The 20310-nt window shown below is 39.7% G+C and overlaps 1 protein-coding gene across 2 annotated transcripts in view; it reads left to right on the top strand.

Annotated features, from left to right (window-relative positions):
- The window catches only part of FGD6 (FYVE, RhoGEF and PH domain containing 6), a 112761-nt gene that overhangs the window by 69282 nt on the left and 23169 nt on the right, over positions 1 to 20310 (top strand). For both annotated transcript variants that reach the window (XM_079142856.1, XM_079142855.1), the window contains exons 8-14: positions 693 to 780; positions 13080 to 13130; positions 16430 to 16488; positions 16572 to 16643; positions 17531 to 17599; positions 17922 to 18005; positions 18900 to 18979. In XM_079142856.1, coding sequence (XP_078998982.1) covers positions 693 to 780; positions 13080 to 13130; positions 16430 to 16488; positions 16572 to 16643; positions 17531 to 17599; positions 17922 to 18005; positions 18900 to 18979 — 503 coding nt within the window. The remainder of the gene's footprint in view (positions 1 to 692; positions 781 to 13079; positions 13131 to 16429; positions 16489 to 16571; positions 16644 to 17530; positions 17600 to 17921; positions 18006 to 18899; positions 18980 to 20310) is intronic.

The raw sequence follows: 20310 nt of genomic DNA, 5'->3' as shown, positions 1-20310 counted from the left end.
CTTGAACTTGCAATCCTCCTGCTTCAGCCTCCCAAATTGCTGGTATTACAGGCATGTGCCACCACACCTGGCTCCTATATATACTTTTATTTGGCAACTGATTTTTGTAGAGTCATTCTTCTGAAAAAGGTTTTTGCAAACTTCAGTCATGCAGAGAAGGCATGCTTAGCAAGGCTGCTCTTCAGATTAGCTTTAATTTCTGCAAGTCTCCCCACCACCATTCTGTTGTTATGAGCCTGTGGACCCCAAGGCTCTGATTATCATTTGAGTCCAATTCTCAGGGGTTTTATTTCTGCCACCTTATTTTGGGGGCTGAGCATTTCCTTCTTGGTCCCTTGGGGTTTGTAGTTATAACTACTTTGGCAGATTCCCCTCTGCGTGGGAGCTCCTGAGTAGGGAACACAGACTATGGCCACACGTTCTGTGAGAGAACCGAGATGAGTGCTCCCTAGGAGCAGGTGTTTCAGGGATCTCCTGCAGGAGAGGAGGGCCTCGGTGATGAGTCTGGCTGTGGCTTCCCTTGCAGCACGAGAGCTGTGAACAGTGTGAACAGCTGTCCCTCACCATGAAAGGGAGCATCTCTGAATCCTTTCCAGAGTTTCTGGCTGTTTCAAGTTTGGCTTCCTGAGCTCTGGAACCTGGGTGCCTTGCTTTTTGGACAACATCATGTTTACTTTGGATGTCTCTTTCAGATGAGCCCGCGTTGTGCTAATCTGGCCCTCAAGCACTACCTTCTCAAGCCGGTCCAGAGGATTCCCCAGTACAGGCTGCTGCTCACAGGTGGGCTTCTCCACGCTTCACCAACCCTATTGCCCTGATGAAGCTTTGCCTTCTCCTATCATTTCCAGTAGCCACTCTGCTTAATATATGGATTTATGGAATGTTATATATTTTACACATACATGGACCTGAACTGACCTACTTTCAGTTCTTTGTTTCTCCCTGTGCATTCTTACCTCTGGGCATTCATACATGTAACTCCTTTGCTGTGATTATCTTTCACCATCCCAACCCCACAATACCCTTGAATCATTCCTGATTAACATTATTAATCCCAAGAAGATACCTAAGAAGGACACCTTACAGAAGAATAAGTTCCTTTTGTCAGTTTCAGAGATTCAGTCCATGGTGGGCAAACTCCATTACTCTGAACCCAAGGTAAGGCAGCCCATCATGGCAGAAGGGCACGAGGGAAGGAAGCTACTCTATTCAGGAAGCAGAGAGAGAAAGGGGAAGGGACCTCAGGAAGATGAACTCCTCACGGCATGCCCCCAGTGACCCACCTCCTCTAGCCATGCCCCACCTACCTCAGTTACCACCCAGTCAGTTCATTCAAAGTAGGATGGACTTAGGTTTCAGCTTTTCTATCTGATCATTTTTACTACTGAATATTTCTGCACTAACACAGGAGATTTTGGGGCTTACCTCACATGCAGACCGTAACAAGAGGCTTTTAGAAATTCAGTAGTTTGGCACCACAAAAAATGCTAATGAACATAGCCTCAGTACCAAGCACAATACACAACATATTCTACTAGGTCCTCCGGAATATTTGCTGAAATGTATTGACTGTATAGTGACTTCATATACATATACATGTGCATTAAGCATTGTTTCAGAGTGGAAATAACATTGAAGTACCACCAAGACTTTACAGTTAATTTTTGTAATTTTATGCAAACAGATTTTGAGGTACTTGGCTCCAGTTAGTGTCCTTAGGAAATGATGAGCATGTTTTTCTCCTTAATCACTTTATCTTAAATGGAGAACTAAAAAGGAGGTAGTAGGTGAATCCTGGAAAACCAGGATATCCCCATTTCCCTTTACACAAAGACTTTAGGCCTTCCATGCTTGCCTGGTGACAGACAGACTACAGATGAGAAAGGCGAGCCTTTTAGCCCCAGGCCCTGCTACCCAAGGCATGTCAAATGTTTAATTTTAATGTCTAACTGTGAATTGGTCACTCGATTTCTCTCTGGAATGACATAAAGCAAACCAAATAATTGGAGGATATCCTGCCCATCTGTACTTTCTTTCTTTCACTTTTGGCAGAGATTTGAATACACAGTGCAAAAGGAAGTACTGATACACATGTTGTGTTTTTGCTAGATAAATCCAATGTACTGTCATAAACTGGCTTTTGAATAGCTTAGGCTATTTCCACAGATGTCAAATGAGTACTGTTTTTAGTGGCAAAATACAACTATGGTTTCAAATGTGAGAAAGAAGAATCATCATTTTGAAAATATAATGTGAAAAAGAAATATTTCCCACTCTGTGGCTTATCTATATAGTAAAAAACTACTATGGTTAATTTAGGTTGCATGCTGAGTTTATTTTTGATAGAGGAATGGTGAAATGGAGGAAGCAAGTTTTAAAAATTCTTTTTAAGAAAACAGATTTTATTTGTTTTATAGTACCCACATCATGTGAACTTAGAGTTATTTTTAGTTTTGATTTGCCTCTATTTAATCTTAAACCAGTTTTCCCTGTTTTTTAAAGTGGAAAATCTTACCCATTTTTAAGTTATGCATAATACCTTATATATAGCAAACCTTCAGTAACTGCAGACTGGTTGAGGGGCAAAAATGATGAATGACTTGTTTGAGGTCACAAAGTTAGAACTCAAAGAAATAAATGGAATTATTTACCCAGTGCCTTTTCTTTCCATGGATTCAAACTGTTCACTTCCTCCAAGCCTGACCTGAAGTCCTCTATCTTTGAAGTCATCTCCAATTTCTCCCACTCCTGTGACCCTTTAGTATCAGTACCATGTGACTTAGAAAATATTCGTGTGATAATTTGTAAATTCACTAATATTTATGACACTTGAAATATTGACTTCCTTAACTTGATTATAAACCTCTTGAGGTCAGGGATCTGCATCTTTTATCTATAATTTAGTGATACCCGCTCCCCCACCCCCAAAAAAGCTAGATCAGTTTTAGATGCCATAAAGCTGTCTGGGAAATAAGTTTGATTGGGTTTATGCTAGGTTTAAAACATTCCATTAGCCAAAAGTTTTTAGGCAAAGAAACAACATTGAGACATGATTTCATAGGCCTACGGTACGTTAGAGAAAATGTCTTCCCCTGTAAGAAAAACACATCTGGAGAAGTAAAATGTCCTTCAAAGTTCACACGAATAGTATTAATTGAAGCACATACGGTGGTATGAGCCCAGGGACATGTGGGCATGAATACTAAGGTTTGTTTTATATTTTTATTTAAAATAAAATATGATTTTATTTAAAAATAAAATAAGTATTATTAAAATATTTTTAATATTAAAATATTTTTGAAATATTTTACTTAAAAATTCTTATTTTTCAATATTCCTTGTTACGATCTGATTGCTCCCTATTTTATAAGATTTCTTTCTACTGCTGCTGCCAAAGGGCCCCTGTCTATGCTCTGAGATGTTTAGATTTTAAGTCTTCAGTTTTTGCATCTATTTAAATATGTTAATTAAATAGGCCCCCACTGGATAAACAAACTCAGTTGATTTAATCCTCCAAAATAACCTTGTAAAATAAGTACTTTTATTTATATTTTGGAATTTGAAGTTATTCCAGATGCACAAGATGTACAGGAGCAGAAAGGAAGAGTGAGGCTTTATTTGAAGCATCTCCTTGTAATAATGTTAATTTATCATGATTTTAGGCAGAAAAGGGAATGTTCCTGCCTGACTTGGTATGTGGAGATTTGTACCCAGTTTGGTTTCTTGGGAGAGGAAGATTGAGAAATTCTTAGATGAAGGGCTGATAAAATAGGATTTCTTTTAGAATCCGCTTAGAGAAAGATTAAGGGGGAATTCCCTAAAACAGCAGTCCTTGCTACTGTTCAAATAACCATCCTTTTGTTTTGTACTGTTTTTTCCTGGACAATTCAGGTTCTCTAGGGTATTCTACTGAGGCTATCTCTTTCTTCATTATAGTAAAAATCTTCCAACTAACTTGTAAGTAGGAGCCTAACATTCACAAGTTCAATCACCCAAACTGCAAAACAAGTGAGTAGATGAATAAAATAAATTATTGGTGGAATTTTTTTTTTTTTTTTGGAAAAAAAAAAAACCCTCCGAATAGGATCTATCTCATCTGGAGAGGTGAAATGTCCTGCAAAGGTCACATAAATAGTAATCATTGAGACACAGAGGATCTAGGAGAATCCATACAGTTATATAATGAAATATTTAAGGAAAAATAAAGTGAGAGATTTACTTAATTTAAGCCTGAAATCTTGTAAATTTTCTTTAATACTGGCTACTCTGTGCCAAGGCATAGGGACAAATCTTTAAGTCTGTTTGGGGTTCAGATCCTGTTTGAGGCTGGAAGAATGGTAATCGTGAAGCAGCAGGAAGGAGGAAAGCAAACTCTGCTACAGGAGCCGTGTTGGATGCTTGTTTCCTTCCTTCCTGTGTCTTCAGGGTGGGAACTGTCTTTATTGCCCCCCATTATGTCTAGCACAGGTCATGACACATATCGGGGACTCAGTCAACTGAAAGATTCAGGGAAGTGAAAAATTGCTCCTTTTTATGAGGTTCAGAATCCTCATGCAGTAGCACCAGTGAATGTTTGCTGGCTGGATGGATCACTGAGAAACATTTAAGAGTGAAAGCATTCTTCCTGTCACCCAGGCACAAAATCGTGGGAAGGACCAAAATCCTTCCCTCTCATCTCTCCTGCTTGGTTGGATCTACCAACAAGCTTTCCTGCCCTTCTGATTCTTGGTCTTTCCATTTCCCTATGATGATCCAGGGCGGTCTTTCTCAACCTACAGCAATTGCAGCGATCTCTTTCAAACTGGTCTTGCCACCTTTTGTCACACACACCCTGAGTAACCTAGCACATTATTGCTTACTGCTCTGCCTAGGACACACTTTGATTCTGTTTATTATAAGAGTTGAAAATGTCCTTATCTATAGTGTAAAGACCACAGTTTATAACCCAGCATTATCTAAACTTTATTTTCCTTAGTTCTAACGGCAATAGATTTCTCATGTCCTTCAAGGCCAGATTCTCTCATTTACCACTTGCCCAATAGATATTAATATGAGCCAGCCCTGAGCTGGACACCTGGCTACTGGCAGCCTCCTCTCTAAGGATGTACCCAACTGTTTAGGCTCCCAGTGACCTCTTCTTCCCCTCATCCCTAAAAATCCTTGATCTTACCACTTGTTATGGGACTGAATCTTTCAATTATTTAATTATCCCACAAATCTATGTCAGGTCTTCTGAACTAGATTGTAAAGCCATTTAAGTCAGAGGCAAAATAAATGCAAATAGCAGTCACACAGATATTTGCTTATTTTGATGGAGAATATTCTGATAATTATTTTTGCAAGGGTCACTTTTTTTTTCTCTGAAGAGATCTTTTATGCTATACAAATATACAGGTTATATAAAAAAGCAAAATCCCTTTTCATCTTCTGCCATCCAGAGATGACTATCATAGATTCTTTTAGTTTTTTCTTCTACCTGTGTTATATGTTGTATATATATACCTTTTTTTTCAATAAAGAATCTTTTACTTGTGGAAAGTTACTACATTGGTGCTGAAACAAGTTGAATCAGTAAAGATCATAGAGGGAAAATATAATGAAAAATATAATTTAAAAATACCTCTGAAAAATCTTTTCCACTTACATACTTAGGGGGAAAAAACAATCCTTTGAACTTTGATTCAGTGTGGATCAGGTAGTTTCTTTGATCTTGTTCAAAATATTTATATTAAATAAAGTTGCCTTAACAATATATCATATTACTTTTTCCTGTAGTGTTTGCCTTTTGTCTGGGATGGTATTAACTCCCTTAGGTTTTAGGAATCCAGGATTTCCCATGTTGGTAGAACCTGGGTTATTAAACACATCTGTTATAGTATTCTGATGCTATAAACCTGAGCTGTGAACAGGCTTATAAGCAGATTCAAGCACTCAAACTAGTGGATTACTTTAAAAAAAAAAAAAACTGAAAAACAAAACTTCTGTTTAGCAAGTATTTGTTTTAAAACCCAGGGCTATTTGTGCACACCAAAAAATCACTCTAACACTTTCTGTAGGGCAGAACTTGATAGAAAGTGGGACTGTCCTGGACTACAGCCAAGGAGTTTAGTTTCTGATGAACCCAAAGGCCCTGAAATAAGGCAGTTCTGTCCATGTGAAATAGGAGGATGATACTATTCAGAATTCCTGTTGTGAATTAGCTCAGCTCTTGCTCTCTTGCAACTCATTTTTAATTGTGGTTTTGAACAAACTGTTTTGAGAGATGCTGCTAAATAAATTCTGTGAACTATTTTAATACTATGGAAAGACTTTAGGCTATCAGAGGTAAGCACACTTTATCTACCTGTTCTGTTGTCCTAGAGCCTTTCAATGTAACCTCACCTTCTCTGTAGAATAGGAATTCTTAATCTTTTTTTGTGCCTGGATCTAGCTGGGGATCTGACACAGCCTGGGTCCTTCTCAGAATAACTTTTCTTTTTAAATTACAGGATTAAATAAATAAGATTGAAAGGAAAACTAATTGTGCTGAAAAAGTCATTAAATTTTATTTATTTATTTATATTTTTTGGAACTCCCAGGGCCTCCTTATGCTAAGCACACCCCCAGCACACTTTTAAAAGTGTGCCACAGTAATACCTGTGCTTCTTTAATACCTCATGAGATAAGATCTGCTGGCAGAGCTAATAATTAACATGCTTTTTTGAGGTAATAGTAAGAATCAATGATAGTTTTCTGCCATGGCTATAAGGTGTTATTAAAAAAATCTGTAATTTCCATGGTGATTATGTCACAGGTATTGCTGATACTTCTGTGGTTTGCTGTCTGTATTCACTGTGGAAGGAAATTCTATATTTCACGTAGAGGTTAGTGAAATTAGAGTTTGTTCATGTGCTTGTTTTTGCCCATTCAAGGTTACAGAGACACTGACTTCTACCCATAGACATTACTGCAAAGCCATTCTTATTCCAATTCTGAGTGCAGATTTGACCCAGATTCCCTGGAAGTAGCCAAATGCCTCTGTCGCTGGGACTTGTCTTGGCAAAGATCTAGCAGGCAGAATTTGTTGCTAGAGTTTCTCTCACAGTTTTTGTCAGAATCATGGGCTCCCATCAGGAACTGTTCCAATTAGAGAAAACACTGAAATTCAGTTAAATTTGAATTCAGTTTGTGCTTATGTTTGCTTTATTCTTCACTTGGCTGTTGGATAGCAAGATATGCTGTCTCCCTAAACCTAAATTTGCTCTTGGTTGATAGGGCGTTGGGGACAAATATGGATAAGAACTTCTTTAAAAGTGTGGGTTAACTGTGCCAAGGCCATTTCTGTACTCTTAACGATTCTCACTTGATAAACTGGCAGCCTTAACGATTGGAAAATGTATCCAGTAAGAAACCGTCTCAGCCAAGTCAAAATACTGGATGTTTACTTTTGGTGAGAGACTTCCTGTGGGTTTGACTCATCTGAGGGCACTCTGGATATGCCTAGCCTGTCTGTCCCCATAAAAAGGGACCCAGGGGAAATTCTGTCCATTGTGAGATCTGCTCCAAAATTTTACCCTAGGATAAGCCTGGAGTCAGGTTTTGTTCATGTGTCCTTTGGGGGTACAACTTCAGGACCACAGTTATCAAAGTCTAGAGTGGACAGGCTGCCTCGTGTGGTTATTCTCTGCATCAGGTACCTGAGTGAGGTCCAGGTGCAGCCTGTGCTCTGTGGCCATATTTTGTGGCCTGCTGAGGGTTGCATCAGCCCAAGGAAGGGGCCTTTTCTTATTCACAGAAAGAATTGCTTGCTTCCCAAACCATTAGCCTGGAGGCTGACAGCCCAGAAGAGTCACCTTTTTTTCTCCCCTTAGGACAACACTACATGTATAAGAGGCAGGCCTGGGTCACATATTTAGGGACCAGTATTGAACTAGTGTTTGAGAAACAGAAGAATTACAGCCAGGGACCATAGCACTTTTTAATTAGCAAAGACACCTTCCAAGTATCATCCCAACTGCCTAGTAAAATCTGAAGCAAGAAATGGTAACTGTAGAGTGTCATTTAGTCCATCGTAAATTCAGCAACTGTTGATGAATGTGTATCAGACCTTGTTCTAAGTGCTGGGGATGTAAGGATAACTAATTCAGCTTTCTTGTCCTTCTGAAGCCCACAGTTTTAGCATTTGTCCATACCTTGGGCCAGGTGTATTGGTGCACACCTGTAATCTCAGTGACTTCAAGAGGCTAAGGCAGGAGGATCACAAGTTCAAAGCCAGTCTCAGCAACTTCACAAGAACCTGTCTCAAAAAATAAAAGGACTGGTGATGTAGCTCAGTGGTAGAGAGCCCCTGGGTTCAATCACCATTACTGCAACAAACACTGTGTATCATTTATTATCCAAACCTGTTAACTTTCAAGAGCAAATGAGGATGCTATTTATAATTACTGGCTGGACAACAGATGTAAGGGAAGATCATCATGGGCTAAAGTGGAGTATAAAATCCCATATATAACTGCGTTAAATTCAGCATGTATAAAAACAGAATGAAATGGTTGAAAATTGAAACTCATTATTTTAGAGAGGTGTTATTCATGGTTTACGTTTTCTCTGTTGTTTAATCTCCAAATTTCTCCTAATGCATTTTACAGTGAAACAAAGTATGTCTCACAGTCCTTTAGAATGAGAGTCATTGTATTTTCCAACCCACTCCAGCCTGATTCTTTTTTTATTTTAATTATTATTTTTTAATTTTTACAGACTGCATTTTGATTCATTGTACACAAATGGGGTATATCTTTTCATTTCTATGGTTGTGCACGATGTAGATTCATACCATTTGTGTAATCATACATGTACACAGGGTAATGATGTCTGTCGCAGTCCACCATCTTTCATACTCTTCCCCCCTCCCTCTTTTATGTATGAGGATATTGACATACAAAACTGCTGTGGAGGCTAGAGATAAAACACTTGCTTAGCATGTGTTAGACCCTGGGTTTGATCCCTAATGCCACAAAATCAAATTAAAAAAAATAAGAATGCATTTTTAAAAAGTTAAAGAACTGTGCCTTGGCTCCACGTGGTTGGACCAGGGGAGTAAGAATTTCAGTCTTCTGATTCACTCGCCAGGCTCTCGACTACTTCACCAAGCTGCCTTGAAAATATCAATCTTATTCGATGCTTAGATATTTGTTTGGGTTTTAAAATGGTCTGATCTTTGTTTTACAAGCCCGGATTTCTCAGGATCCCATAATTCTGTATGTGTTGCTGAGCTCACTAAATATTTATGGAAGAAAGAAGAAATCTGAATAATACAAAGCAAGAAATATCCTCAAATTCGAAACACTTGCCTCTGGAATGTTACCCCGCATATGCTCATTTCCTCTGTGCTCAGCCACCAAACCTTTTTCAGCACACAGTCTGGGAATCTGACTGGGTGTTGAACGTAGAAAGTTCCAGCTTCCCACTGATGACTAATTTTGAGTAAAGGTTAACTGTAGAACTTCTGAATAGTTTCTCTTTTCAGTTGGCTAATGACTGATGAGGTAATCAAGGAGTAGTAAGGCTTACTAGGAACACCTGTAGAGAAAAGTTACACCTCTAATTGGGTAGAGTATTTGTTGGGCCTCCTTCTTTTCATCCTTGGCCTTGCATGAGTAGAATGGTAACTTGCATATCCTTGGAGATTGCACTTGGTGTGTTTCTGTTACTTTTGTGCTGACAGGCGATGAACACAAGTTAATTAACTTTTATAAATCAACGGTGCCACCTGGTGGCCAGAGGGTACATTTTGTGGTGCCTGTACCCAGCACCACTCATTTTTTTCTTTGATTTAAAAAAAAAAAAAAAAAAGTCAGTGGCATTTGATGCATTTTTATTAGTGAAATTTTAAACAGGGCTTAGCTTGTTTGAGCAGGAGCAGGAAAGCCATAGATACTACAAGTCTCACTTGGCTAACTGAAATGACTGTTTTCCCCCTTGTTATGAAAGCTTCTCCAGGAAGCTTGGTCCTAAGTGGTAGGTGGTAAGTAATTCCCCATGACAAATGCAGGCATGTCTGTCTTGTCTCGTCTCCTGGGTGTCACCTTGGTTATAGCAGTCATTGGGGCAGCTCGTGGATGCAAGGCTCCTCCCGTCCCACTCAGGGTGATCAGTCATACACTTGTCATGCTGCAGCTAAGGTACTGGGTGATTCATAACTGTTCAAGGGGATCATAGTCCTTTCTTCTTTGAAAAGGTAGAAGTTCTCAGAAGGATATACTATAACACTACCCTAAAAGCATACATGGAGGGATAAGTTGGAAAATTGAATTTTGGAAACCATTGAGAGGTTTTTCAAAATTGGCAAAGAGAGTAGACTGAACTCCCATCACTTCCTTGAGAGCATGATGTTGCAACATCTTTGTGGCCTGTTTTCTGCTTAGCCAACTTGTGTATATAGACTTGGTTCTTAAATGTTCAGATTGACGGGCCAGTGGCCGACCTTAAATACAAGCAAAAACAAAACAAAAAAACCGCTCCAAAGCTTATCAGGCTCACTCAGCACAGTGATTCTGAGGTCAGGATTTCCTAATATGGACATCTTCTAGGGAGCTTTATTGGTGTAGACAAATGCCTCAGTTTGCATGAATATACTTTAGTATTGAAGACAAAATTGTAATCTGTCGTGAATCCAGTATTTAAGCAAATCTGCTTTTCTTTCCACACACTTCAACTGACTATAAGCTTTAAAAAATTACTTTTGATTCATGAATAACTTAGTCATTGAGAACCCCTAACAAGAAGGATCAGTTTGTCTCAACCACATCACTCCTAGCCACAGGATTATTAAACACTTGGATTTGCCAAACATGGCTTATATATGGAAGGAGTCAGAATGAGAATAAGGTTCTTTTTCCATCTCTGAATAATGTAATGTAAAATCAATGTATTTTGTTAATTTCTGTGGATTTCAAGAGCTCTTTGATCAGACGCATGCTCTTCAGCCTGTGAGTTGAGATCACTTCAAGATGTAAATAGTTAAGTGATCTCTAGCAGCATGGAACCTGTGCCGCGGTGCAGGGAAGCTCATTGTGGTCATACACGTCTCACCATGGCTTACTGCCAGTGCTGGGTGTTGATGGTATGCATGTCTAGACTCACACAGGCTCTTGGATCAGTGTCTCAAAGACCTAGGAAGTTTCAGCAGTTGGGCGGGTGTGGGTCATTATTACGTTCAGAAAGCTGGCACTGACATCCAAGTGTTCCTTTGTGCCTTTGAGCATAACTTCAGAATCAACAGGATGAAATTATATCTGTTCCATAGTGTTGATAAATAGAGATTGGGTCTGATAGCAATGCATTCAGTCTTTGAACATGCATTTCCTCCTTTTATTTTCTGGGCTCCTACTGGCATCCAGACTGTTTTCTGCCTTTATTGCCTTTATCTAAACTAAGACACAGTTCTGCCTTTAAATAAAAAGTTGGGGAACTGGAGTGTAACTCAGAGGTAGAACACTTGCTTAGTATGTGCAAGACCCTGGTTCAGTACTGTTTCAAAAAAAAATTTTTTTTAACTCATTAAGCATTTGTTGTCCTCTGTGTGCAAAGCTCATAGAGGTAAAGATGATGTGGGTCCTGACCTCAAGGAGCTTTGAGTCCAATGAAAAAGAAAATGATAGAACATAAAGCACATATCTGCTGTGTCAAGTCCTATTCACAGGGATAAAATGGTTCTTGCAAATGGAAAGTTTTGTAGGAGAATAGGAATTTGAGATAAGCCTTGAAAAATATGAGTTGAAGACTAGAGGTATAGCTCCGTGGGAGACCACATGCTTTCCATGCAGAAGCCCTGGGCTCAATCCCCAGCCCCAAACACACACACACACACACACACACACACACACACACACACACAGAATATGACTTGAATTATATGCATAGACAGAGAAAGGATTCAAAAGAAAGGAGTCCTAGACTCAGAGAAATGGAGCCAGCAACATGTGAGAAGGAATTATGCACAACCAAATTGTGGCTAAGGACAAAGGGCCAGAAGAGTCCAAAGGGACCATGCAGTAGGGTATGGTAAATTCCAGGGAAAGGAATTTGCACTGATCCAATAGTTACTGGGGAGCCATCCAGTGCTTCTCAGGAGAGAAGGAGGTATTCCCTTGAACTCCTGTGACATTCCTTAGTGTTGAAGACTTGTTACATATAACTATTCACCTCAGTTTTTCTTACATTTTAAGAAGTACTGTATATCACACTGTTTATCAGCCATCTTCATATAGTCCAGGATGTCTCAGCCTCAGCCATATTGACTTTTAGGCTATTCTTTGTTTTTAGGCTATATTATAGGGTGTTTAGCAGCATCCATCCTCTAGCCACCAGATGCCAGTAGCACCCCTTAGCCCTAATTGTGACAACTAAAAGTGTCTCCAGACAATAGCAGATGTCCTCTGGTGGGTAAATGTGCCCCCACTTGAAAACCACTGATTCAGATACATGTATTGAGTTCCTTTGGTGCCCTGGGCATTGAATGATGATCGGTTATCTTAGAATTTTATCCTAGATCTGACTGGGTGCAGTGGCTCATACCTGTAATTCCAGCAGGAGTTGAAGGCAGGAGAAGCATAAGTTCAAGGCCACTCTTGGCAACTTAGCAAGTTCCCATTAAAGTAAAAATAAAAAGGGCTAGGGATGTAGCTCAGTGGGAGAAGGTTCCTGGATTCAATTCCCGGTACCTTAAAAAAGTTTTTTTTGTACTAGATCTGGCATTTAAGGTATTTCATGTATGTTGGGGTAAAAGAACTGAACTGGGCACCAGGAGACCTTGATTCTGCTCCTGGCTCTGAAAGAAAGAGATTGTGTGATTTGGGTGAGTTCTTCTACTCAATCATCTGATTCCTTCACAATGATAGAAGTGACTTCTAAGGGTTTCTACAGCTCTGATTCTATGTCCTGGTTTCAGCTGGATCCCAGGGCTTTATTTTTCCACATTTTTAGAAGCTTAGTTCAAGTTGAACAACAACAAAACGGACTGAAGTACTGAATAGGAAAGGTAAGTGGTTGGGGGCACAGTGCTACATTGTGCTAAAGTCTCTCTCTGTATATTTTTCTAGATTATTTGAAGAATCTCTTAGAAGATTCTGGAGATTACAGAGACACTCAAGGTAAATAACTTTTGCTATCTCATGTTGCAAGTTTCTCTATCATGTTTTTTTAGACCCGGGAAATAAAAAAATGCTGATAACAAAAACCCCTGTACAAAACTATTTAATTCATAAGAAGACTTGAAGCTTTTTAAAAAACCCTTTGTACAGATTAAAATAGAACTAAGTAAAGTAGTAAAGTGTGGCTAGTGACAAGAGAGACTGAAGAGACCCTAGAGACCACAGGCAGCCCTACACAAGAACCAGCTTCCTGAGAGTGGCCCTGGCGTGGCCTGGGGCCAGGATACTCCTGCCTGTGCTCAGTCACTCTGTGCCCCCTAGTCAAGTTCTGTAGATGTCTATTTCTTCATCTTTCAAACACAGCAATTGAACCAGAAGATCTGCAGGGTTCTTTTAAGCTTGAAAGTCATGAGTCCCATGAAGTGACTAAGCTATAAGCATCAAGGATAGTCTAACATACCATGTTATTTTGGGATTCTTTAATGATGATATGTTTTTAAAGTTACCATTTTCTTTTTAAAGGAAAAGTTTGGGGTGGGCAGTATGACATATTTTTCAGTGAACAAATAATCTAATTGATGAAGAAGTCTATAATCTCCATCAAATAAAGAATAAAGCACATGGGCTGGGCACAGTGGGGCAGGCCTATAATCCCAGCTATTGGGGAGGGTGAGGTAGAAGGATGGCAAGTTGGAGGCCAACCTGAGCTAGTTAGTGAGACCCTGTCTCAAAATTTAAAAAATTAAAAGGTGCAGGGAAGCAACTCAGCAGTAGAGTGAACCTGGGGACCTGGGTTCAATCCCCAGTACGAAAGGAAGGAAAGGAATGAAGGAAGGAAAGAAGGAAGGGAGGGAGGGAGGGAGGAAGAAGGAAAATTCTTTTTCTCTCCTCCTCATATATTTTTCCTCCCAGTGCTGAGGATTGAACCCAGGGCTTCCTGCATGCTGGGAACACTACCACTGAGCTCCATCCCCAGCCCAGCGGAGGGCTGAGAGTGAGGATGCATGAGTAGTACAGAATCATTTGAGAGAAGGAGAAAGGTGATGGTTGGAGAGGCAGGAAGATTTGCTTAGAAAGAAGAGATATTGGAGAGAGGCCAAAGGGTAGGAAAGAAGAGTGAGCATTGCTGAACAAAGTCTGTGCTGTGAAGATAACAGTTGTGGGCAGGGGTTGGGGGTTTGCTCAGTGGTAGTACATGCTTGAGGGGCTGAAGGCTCAGGATTCAATCCCCCTCACCAGGAAGAAGGAGGAGGAGGATGGGGGTGCAGGGTGGAAGAGGAAGGGGAGGGGAGGAGGGGGGAGAGGATGAAGAAAGAAAATAGTAGAGAGATCTTAGCAAACGGACCCTCAAGAGACGTCTGTCCCATGTCCCAGCGCTTCTGCCTTCAAATAAAGTGAGTTGTTAGCTCCATTTTATGGATGAAACAAATATAGGACCTGAGATTAAGGAGCTTGAATGGAATCACACACTTCAGGAAAGGCATAAATCAGAATAAGCAGAGAACAGTGAGGTGCATTGTGTACCCGGAGGGCAGCAGAACAATGTAGTGGGCAGCTTCGGATGAGGTTACCTGAGGGTGAGGGAGGATCAGATAAAATGCACCTTTACAAGGTAAGCAGCTAAGTGAACAGTCACGAATCCCTCTTGTAGGATGACGCGGGGAAAGCAGAATTGCAGAATGGACTGGAGAGGGAGGTGACCAGGCCACAGCAGCTTTATCCTTCCTGCACTCATTAAATCCCAAGACTTCTTTACTCTGCCCCCTGGGAACTCCAGCAGGCCAGAAAGGAGGGAACATGTGCAGGGTAACGCTGTGATGATCACGCCAGGTGCATAAATTCTGATACTTGGTTGAGATGGCTATGTATGGAAATGCTGCTTATCTTTAACAACCGTGAAAGGACTGGGAGTGTATCTAGAGCTCTTTCCTAGCTTGAGCAAGGTCCTGGTTTGATCCCCAGCATCACACACACACACACACACACACACACACACACACACACACACACACACACACACACACCACACAAAGTAATCACAGTAATATATGTTTAAAGAATATGGAAACTTCCAGGGTTAATTTTAGAGAACCTCTTAATGAGTTAATGGTGGTTGAACCAAAAAACTCAACCCCTTTTAAGAAAATGGTCTTTTTTTTTTTTTTTTTTTTTTTTTTTTTCTTTTTAATCATTGGTAAACATCATCACTTCCACAGAGCCTCAGAAGAGCGTGATCATTCCCCTTTCATCACCAAGTCTATTTTTCCTCAGTTGGAATGATGCCACTGTCATATTGCACAGGCTAATCTTCTTTGTGTGGATTTCTGAATAATGCAGGGTGTTCAGAATCCCTGCCTCCTACCCACTAAAGGCCAGTGACCTTCCTGGTCATCATGACAACCACAAGTTGTCTTGACACACGTCCACATGTCCCCAGGGAGCGCTACTGCCTTGGATGGAGAACAAGTACTTCCCAAAAGCGGACAAAAGGTAGACTCTGTCCTTTATATCTAGTTCCAAAGATGACGAGCCTAGAGCATTCAGGAGTACTTTGCAGACTTTGCAGAAGGCAAGGGACTCATGTAAAGTATAAAACATAGATTGATTATGAAGCTGAGTAACCCAGCTCAAAAATGATGCTTGTACTTCCCTAAGATCTTAACGTGCTACCATGTGGCATTTCTCTCCTTTCTAATCCACACCTCTTGGAATCAGACTAGGAGAGAGAGACTGAGCCTGGCCCAGTTATATTTTATTTTAATTTTATTTACTTTGTGGTACTGGAGACTTAATCCAGGGCCTCATGCCAAGCACACCCTCTACTACTGAGATACCCCAACCCCTGAGCCTTTTAAATAATCATTTCTCTTAGTTCTTGTTTCTTATGCCAGGATCCTTGTCCCTCATGATCCCTCTTCTATAAGATAGCCTATACTAATACGGTCCTTAGCTTCCTGGTAAAATCCTATTCTTACCCTTGTAAACTTCCACAGGGCAATCAAGTCCCAGAACAAAACCATGAAATCCATGTTATTGCTAAATATGGTCTACTGTGTATGTCTCTTTAGAGTCTTTCTGTGGCTCATTTTTGTTCATAGGTATTGCGTTTTGCCTGTTTTCCTTGGATACACCCCCACTGAACCTTATCGTCTCTGTTTATGTCTACTCACAATCAACCCAGTCCACCAGAGTTTGGTTGCTATGAAATAGCCACCCTGCCATCTGGAACTACTTAATGTTGCAAACTGTTTGTGTCATGGTAATAACCAAAAGCCACCTTCTATTCCTACACATTCTAGATGCCCTTGCAGTTGTTATAGAGGTAGCGAATCATGCCAATGACACCATGAAGCAAGGAGTAAGTATCTTGGTATCAGTGGCTGGTACACTGTTCAACCTGGGAGCCTGGGCCTTCACACGCTCTACATTGTCTTCCTCTAGGACAACTTTCAGAAACTTATGCAAATTCAGTACAGCTTAAATGGACACCATGAAATAGTGCAGCCTGGACGGGTAAGTGTTTTAGACTACCTCTTGCAATTTTAACACAGTGCACTCAGGCATCATCTGTAGCTGTTATTTTATTTTAGTTATGAAAATAGGTTACTCATTATTGTTAGTCTTCATTGACCTACTATGGATTGCCCCATCCGTTCAAAATATTCATAACATAAGTCACTTTGACAAGAAGTCTGTTTCAATTAGGATAAAGGCAAGGGACCCCACAGAGTCCCAATAACATGATTTAATGGGATCATTTTTATTGTGTAATACCACCTGACCTCACACAGCTTTGAAGTCAATTTCACTTAAAATCTTTAATGCAAAGAGGATTACGAAGGGAGGGAGAAAATTGATATTTTGATGCTCCTCATAGAGCACAGAAGTGGCCGGGGGAATAGATTCAGGAAAATTACAAAATGCAGTTGTCAGGATGTTGGATATACCTCAGGACCAAGTTCACACTGAATTACATATCAGTCCACATTGTTCTTCTGGAGCCAATATTGGATTTATGAAACTATGCTTGCTTATCTAATTCTATTCTTGTTTGTTTGTTTGTTTTTTGTTTTCTGGCTTTAAAAAAATATCTTTCCTTTGTCCAATTTGTAAGTGACCTACAGAGTTTAAAAAGAAGCTATGGGGGGCTGGGATTGTAGCTTAGTGGTAGAACACTTGCCTAGCATGCAGGAGAACCTGGGCTTGATCACAGCACAACTAAAGAAAAAAAGCATGACTATAAAAAGTCACAAGGAAACTGTGTCTCCTAGACTCTCACCAAAAAGAAAAAAAAAAAATTCTCAGGGAAGAAAAATTAATATTATGTATAATATAATTTCTTGTATATGCAGTTGTATTATGATGGTTGGAATAACTGGGTTTTTGCTTGGATGAATCAGGTTTTCCTTAAAGAAGGAATTTTGAAGAAGCTATCCCGGAAGGTCATGCAGCCCCGAATGTTTTTCCTGGTAAGAGGCCGTGTGTAGCTCTAATGTGCCCAGGTCATTGCTTAATGTAATGAGACATTTATAAATGACACAGAAACTCAGCAAATATCAGTTTTAGTGGTGTCTTTGGCCATGTTACTTAGTTTCATTTCAAGTATAGAAAATAAGTTCTGTTATAATACATAATCAGAAAATGATTTTCTTTTGGAATTTAGTTTCATTTCTAGTGTGGAAGAATTGTCTTTAAAAATGAATTATTTTTTTAAATTGTATTTAAAAAATCAATTATTTATAGCTAGTATTACTTTCTGTAATTTGTCCTGTGAAATGTTTCTACTTTCAGTTTAATGATGCCCTGTTATATACAACACCGGTGCAATCTGGGATGTATAAACTGAACAATATGCTCTCATTGGCTGGGATGAAGGTTGGTGCATCTGTTAGAGGGTTTTTGTTTGTTTTTTTTTTTTTGTTTTTCTCTTTCTTTGTTTGTGGTGCTGGAGATCAAACTCAGGGCCCTCCTGCATGCCAGACTAGTACTTTAACACTGAGCTTCATCCCTAGCCCTAGGAGATTTTTTTTTTTTTTAACCAGACATATTTATAAATTCAGAGAAAACTCCCTAAGATAATCATCTTTCTCACATCATTAACTTTCTCTCTCCTTATGCTACTGTTCATGCATTTGCTTATTCATTCATGTCATTTGTTCACTCATGCATTAATTTATTGATACCATATTTACTGAGAATGACTATAAACAAAACATGATAGTAGATTTGATGGAAAGTAGGAGGATGTGTTGAAGCATGATTCTTTTTGTCTACCTTAGCCTCCCTCCCCAGCAAGATTGAGCACACAGTTGGAAAGATAATACACTGTCCAGTAGACAGTAATAAATATCGCTGTGAAGGCACAGTGAAAGGTTTCCAGGAGTTCATAAAATAAACACACATCTTTTGATGAGTGTAGTGGAGGGGCTGGCATGCACAGTTTGATAGACATCTTTGAAAGAGGAGAATCAAGGAAGTCTTTTAGGAAGAAGAGCCAATGAGCCTTAAAGTATGGGTCACAGGGGGCCATGGTGGGATAGGAGGAAAGGAATTCTGGCTGGAGGGAATATTGTGACCAAAGGCCTGGATGAGGGTATTTAAATTCCTCTGAAGCATAGAGTAGATGATGGAGAATAGGAGTAGATGAAGCTGAGCAGGAAGGTTGGTCATGGATGTCAGCAGCTGAGGGCACCGGGCATCTTCAGCTACAATTCACAGATGGAATTTGCAATAGGATGAGTTTGCTCAGGTTTCCATGCTTTCTTCCAGGTCAGAAAACCCACCCAGGAAGCATATCAGAATGAATTAAAGATTGAAAGTGTCGAACGCTCCTTCATTCTCTCAGCCAGGTGAATTTTTTAAAATATATACATTTACATGAATTTTGCCAGTCTAACAGTGTCAGATACCTCTAGTTTTTTTTTTTTTTTTTAACACTTAGGTTATATATATTAGATTTTTCATTCCTTCTTTTTCTTTCCTAAAACTGGTTTTTTCAAAGTTGACTTACATGCACATAAATGACTGACAACTGATATAATAGTATAATAGAAGCACAAAGATAAAAATATTCCTCCAAATAGGATAATACTTTTGTAAAATGATCTTTTGCTTTACTTCTGTTTTTGTTTATAGTGACAGGGTTCCAGTCCAGGGCCTTGCCCGCACTAAGCAAGGCACTATACCACTGAGCTACGCTGCCAGCCTCACTGATCTTTTTTGTGTGTGTACGTGTGACTATTTCTGCATTAGTCAGCTTTCCAGCACTGTAACAAATACTGAATAGAAAGAAACTTTTAAGACAAAACATTTATTTTGGCTCACAGTTGCAGAGGTTTCACTCAGTGATCTGTGGACCCCACTGCTATAGGGAGCATGTGGTGAAGGAGGCTGCTTACCTCATTGCAGCCAGGAGGTAAGAGGAACAGAGGAAGGGGCCAGAGTACCAATGTTCCCTTGAAGAGCACATCTCAAACCTAGCTTCATTCCACTAGGCTCCACCTCTTAAAAGGTTCCACCACCTCCCAGTAGCAACAAGGAACAAACTGTTAACACATGGGTCTTTGGGGGACATTCCAGATCCACACATGGCAATTTCAAATATTTTTACAGTGAAACACAATATTTGAAAAAAAACAAAAAAACAAGTGCCGTATAGTTTACTAGAAAGTTTTCACATTTCATTTAAAGAGATAGCAAATGTATGAGGTAGGTGTCATCTCATTTTGAAAATGAAGCAACCAAATTATAGAATAGTTGAGTTGCTCTTTAATGGATACCTAGCTGGCAAAGCCAGGATGTAATTTAAAGTCTTTTGCTTTTAAATCTATTGTTATTTATGATACCAAATTACCTTACACTGAAACCTGCAGTGACTTGTGTTAACCAAAACACAGTATCATAATGTAAATCAAGCATTAAGGAAAACTGAAGCTGTGTGACTCATACAGACATACCTCACTTTACTGTGCTTCACAGATACTGCATTTTTTTACAAATTGAAGTTTTGTGGCAACCCTGAAAATCTGTTAGTGCCATTTTTCTAACAGCAAGTGCTTACTTTATGTCTCTGACTCACATTTTGACAGTTCTCACGATATTTGATTTGATTTGACTTGACTTATTTTTGCAGTGCTAGGGACTGAACCCCAGGCCTCAAGCGTGCTAGACAATGCCCTAC

The sequence above is a fragment of the Sciurus vulgaris genome, assembly GCF_902686455.1.
Source record: "Sciurus vulgaris genome assembly, chromosome: 5".
Classification (NCBI taxonomy): domain Eukaryota; kingdom Metazoa; phylum Chordata; class Mammalia; order Rodentia; family Sciuridae; genus Sciurus; species Sciurus vulgaris.
Note: the sequence above shows the minus strand (reverse complement) of the source record. Positions and strands in the feature narration are given on the sequence as shown.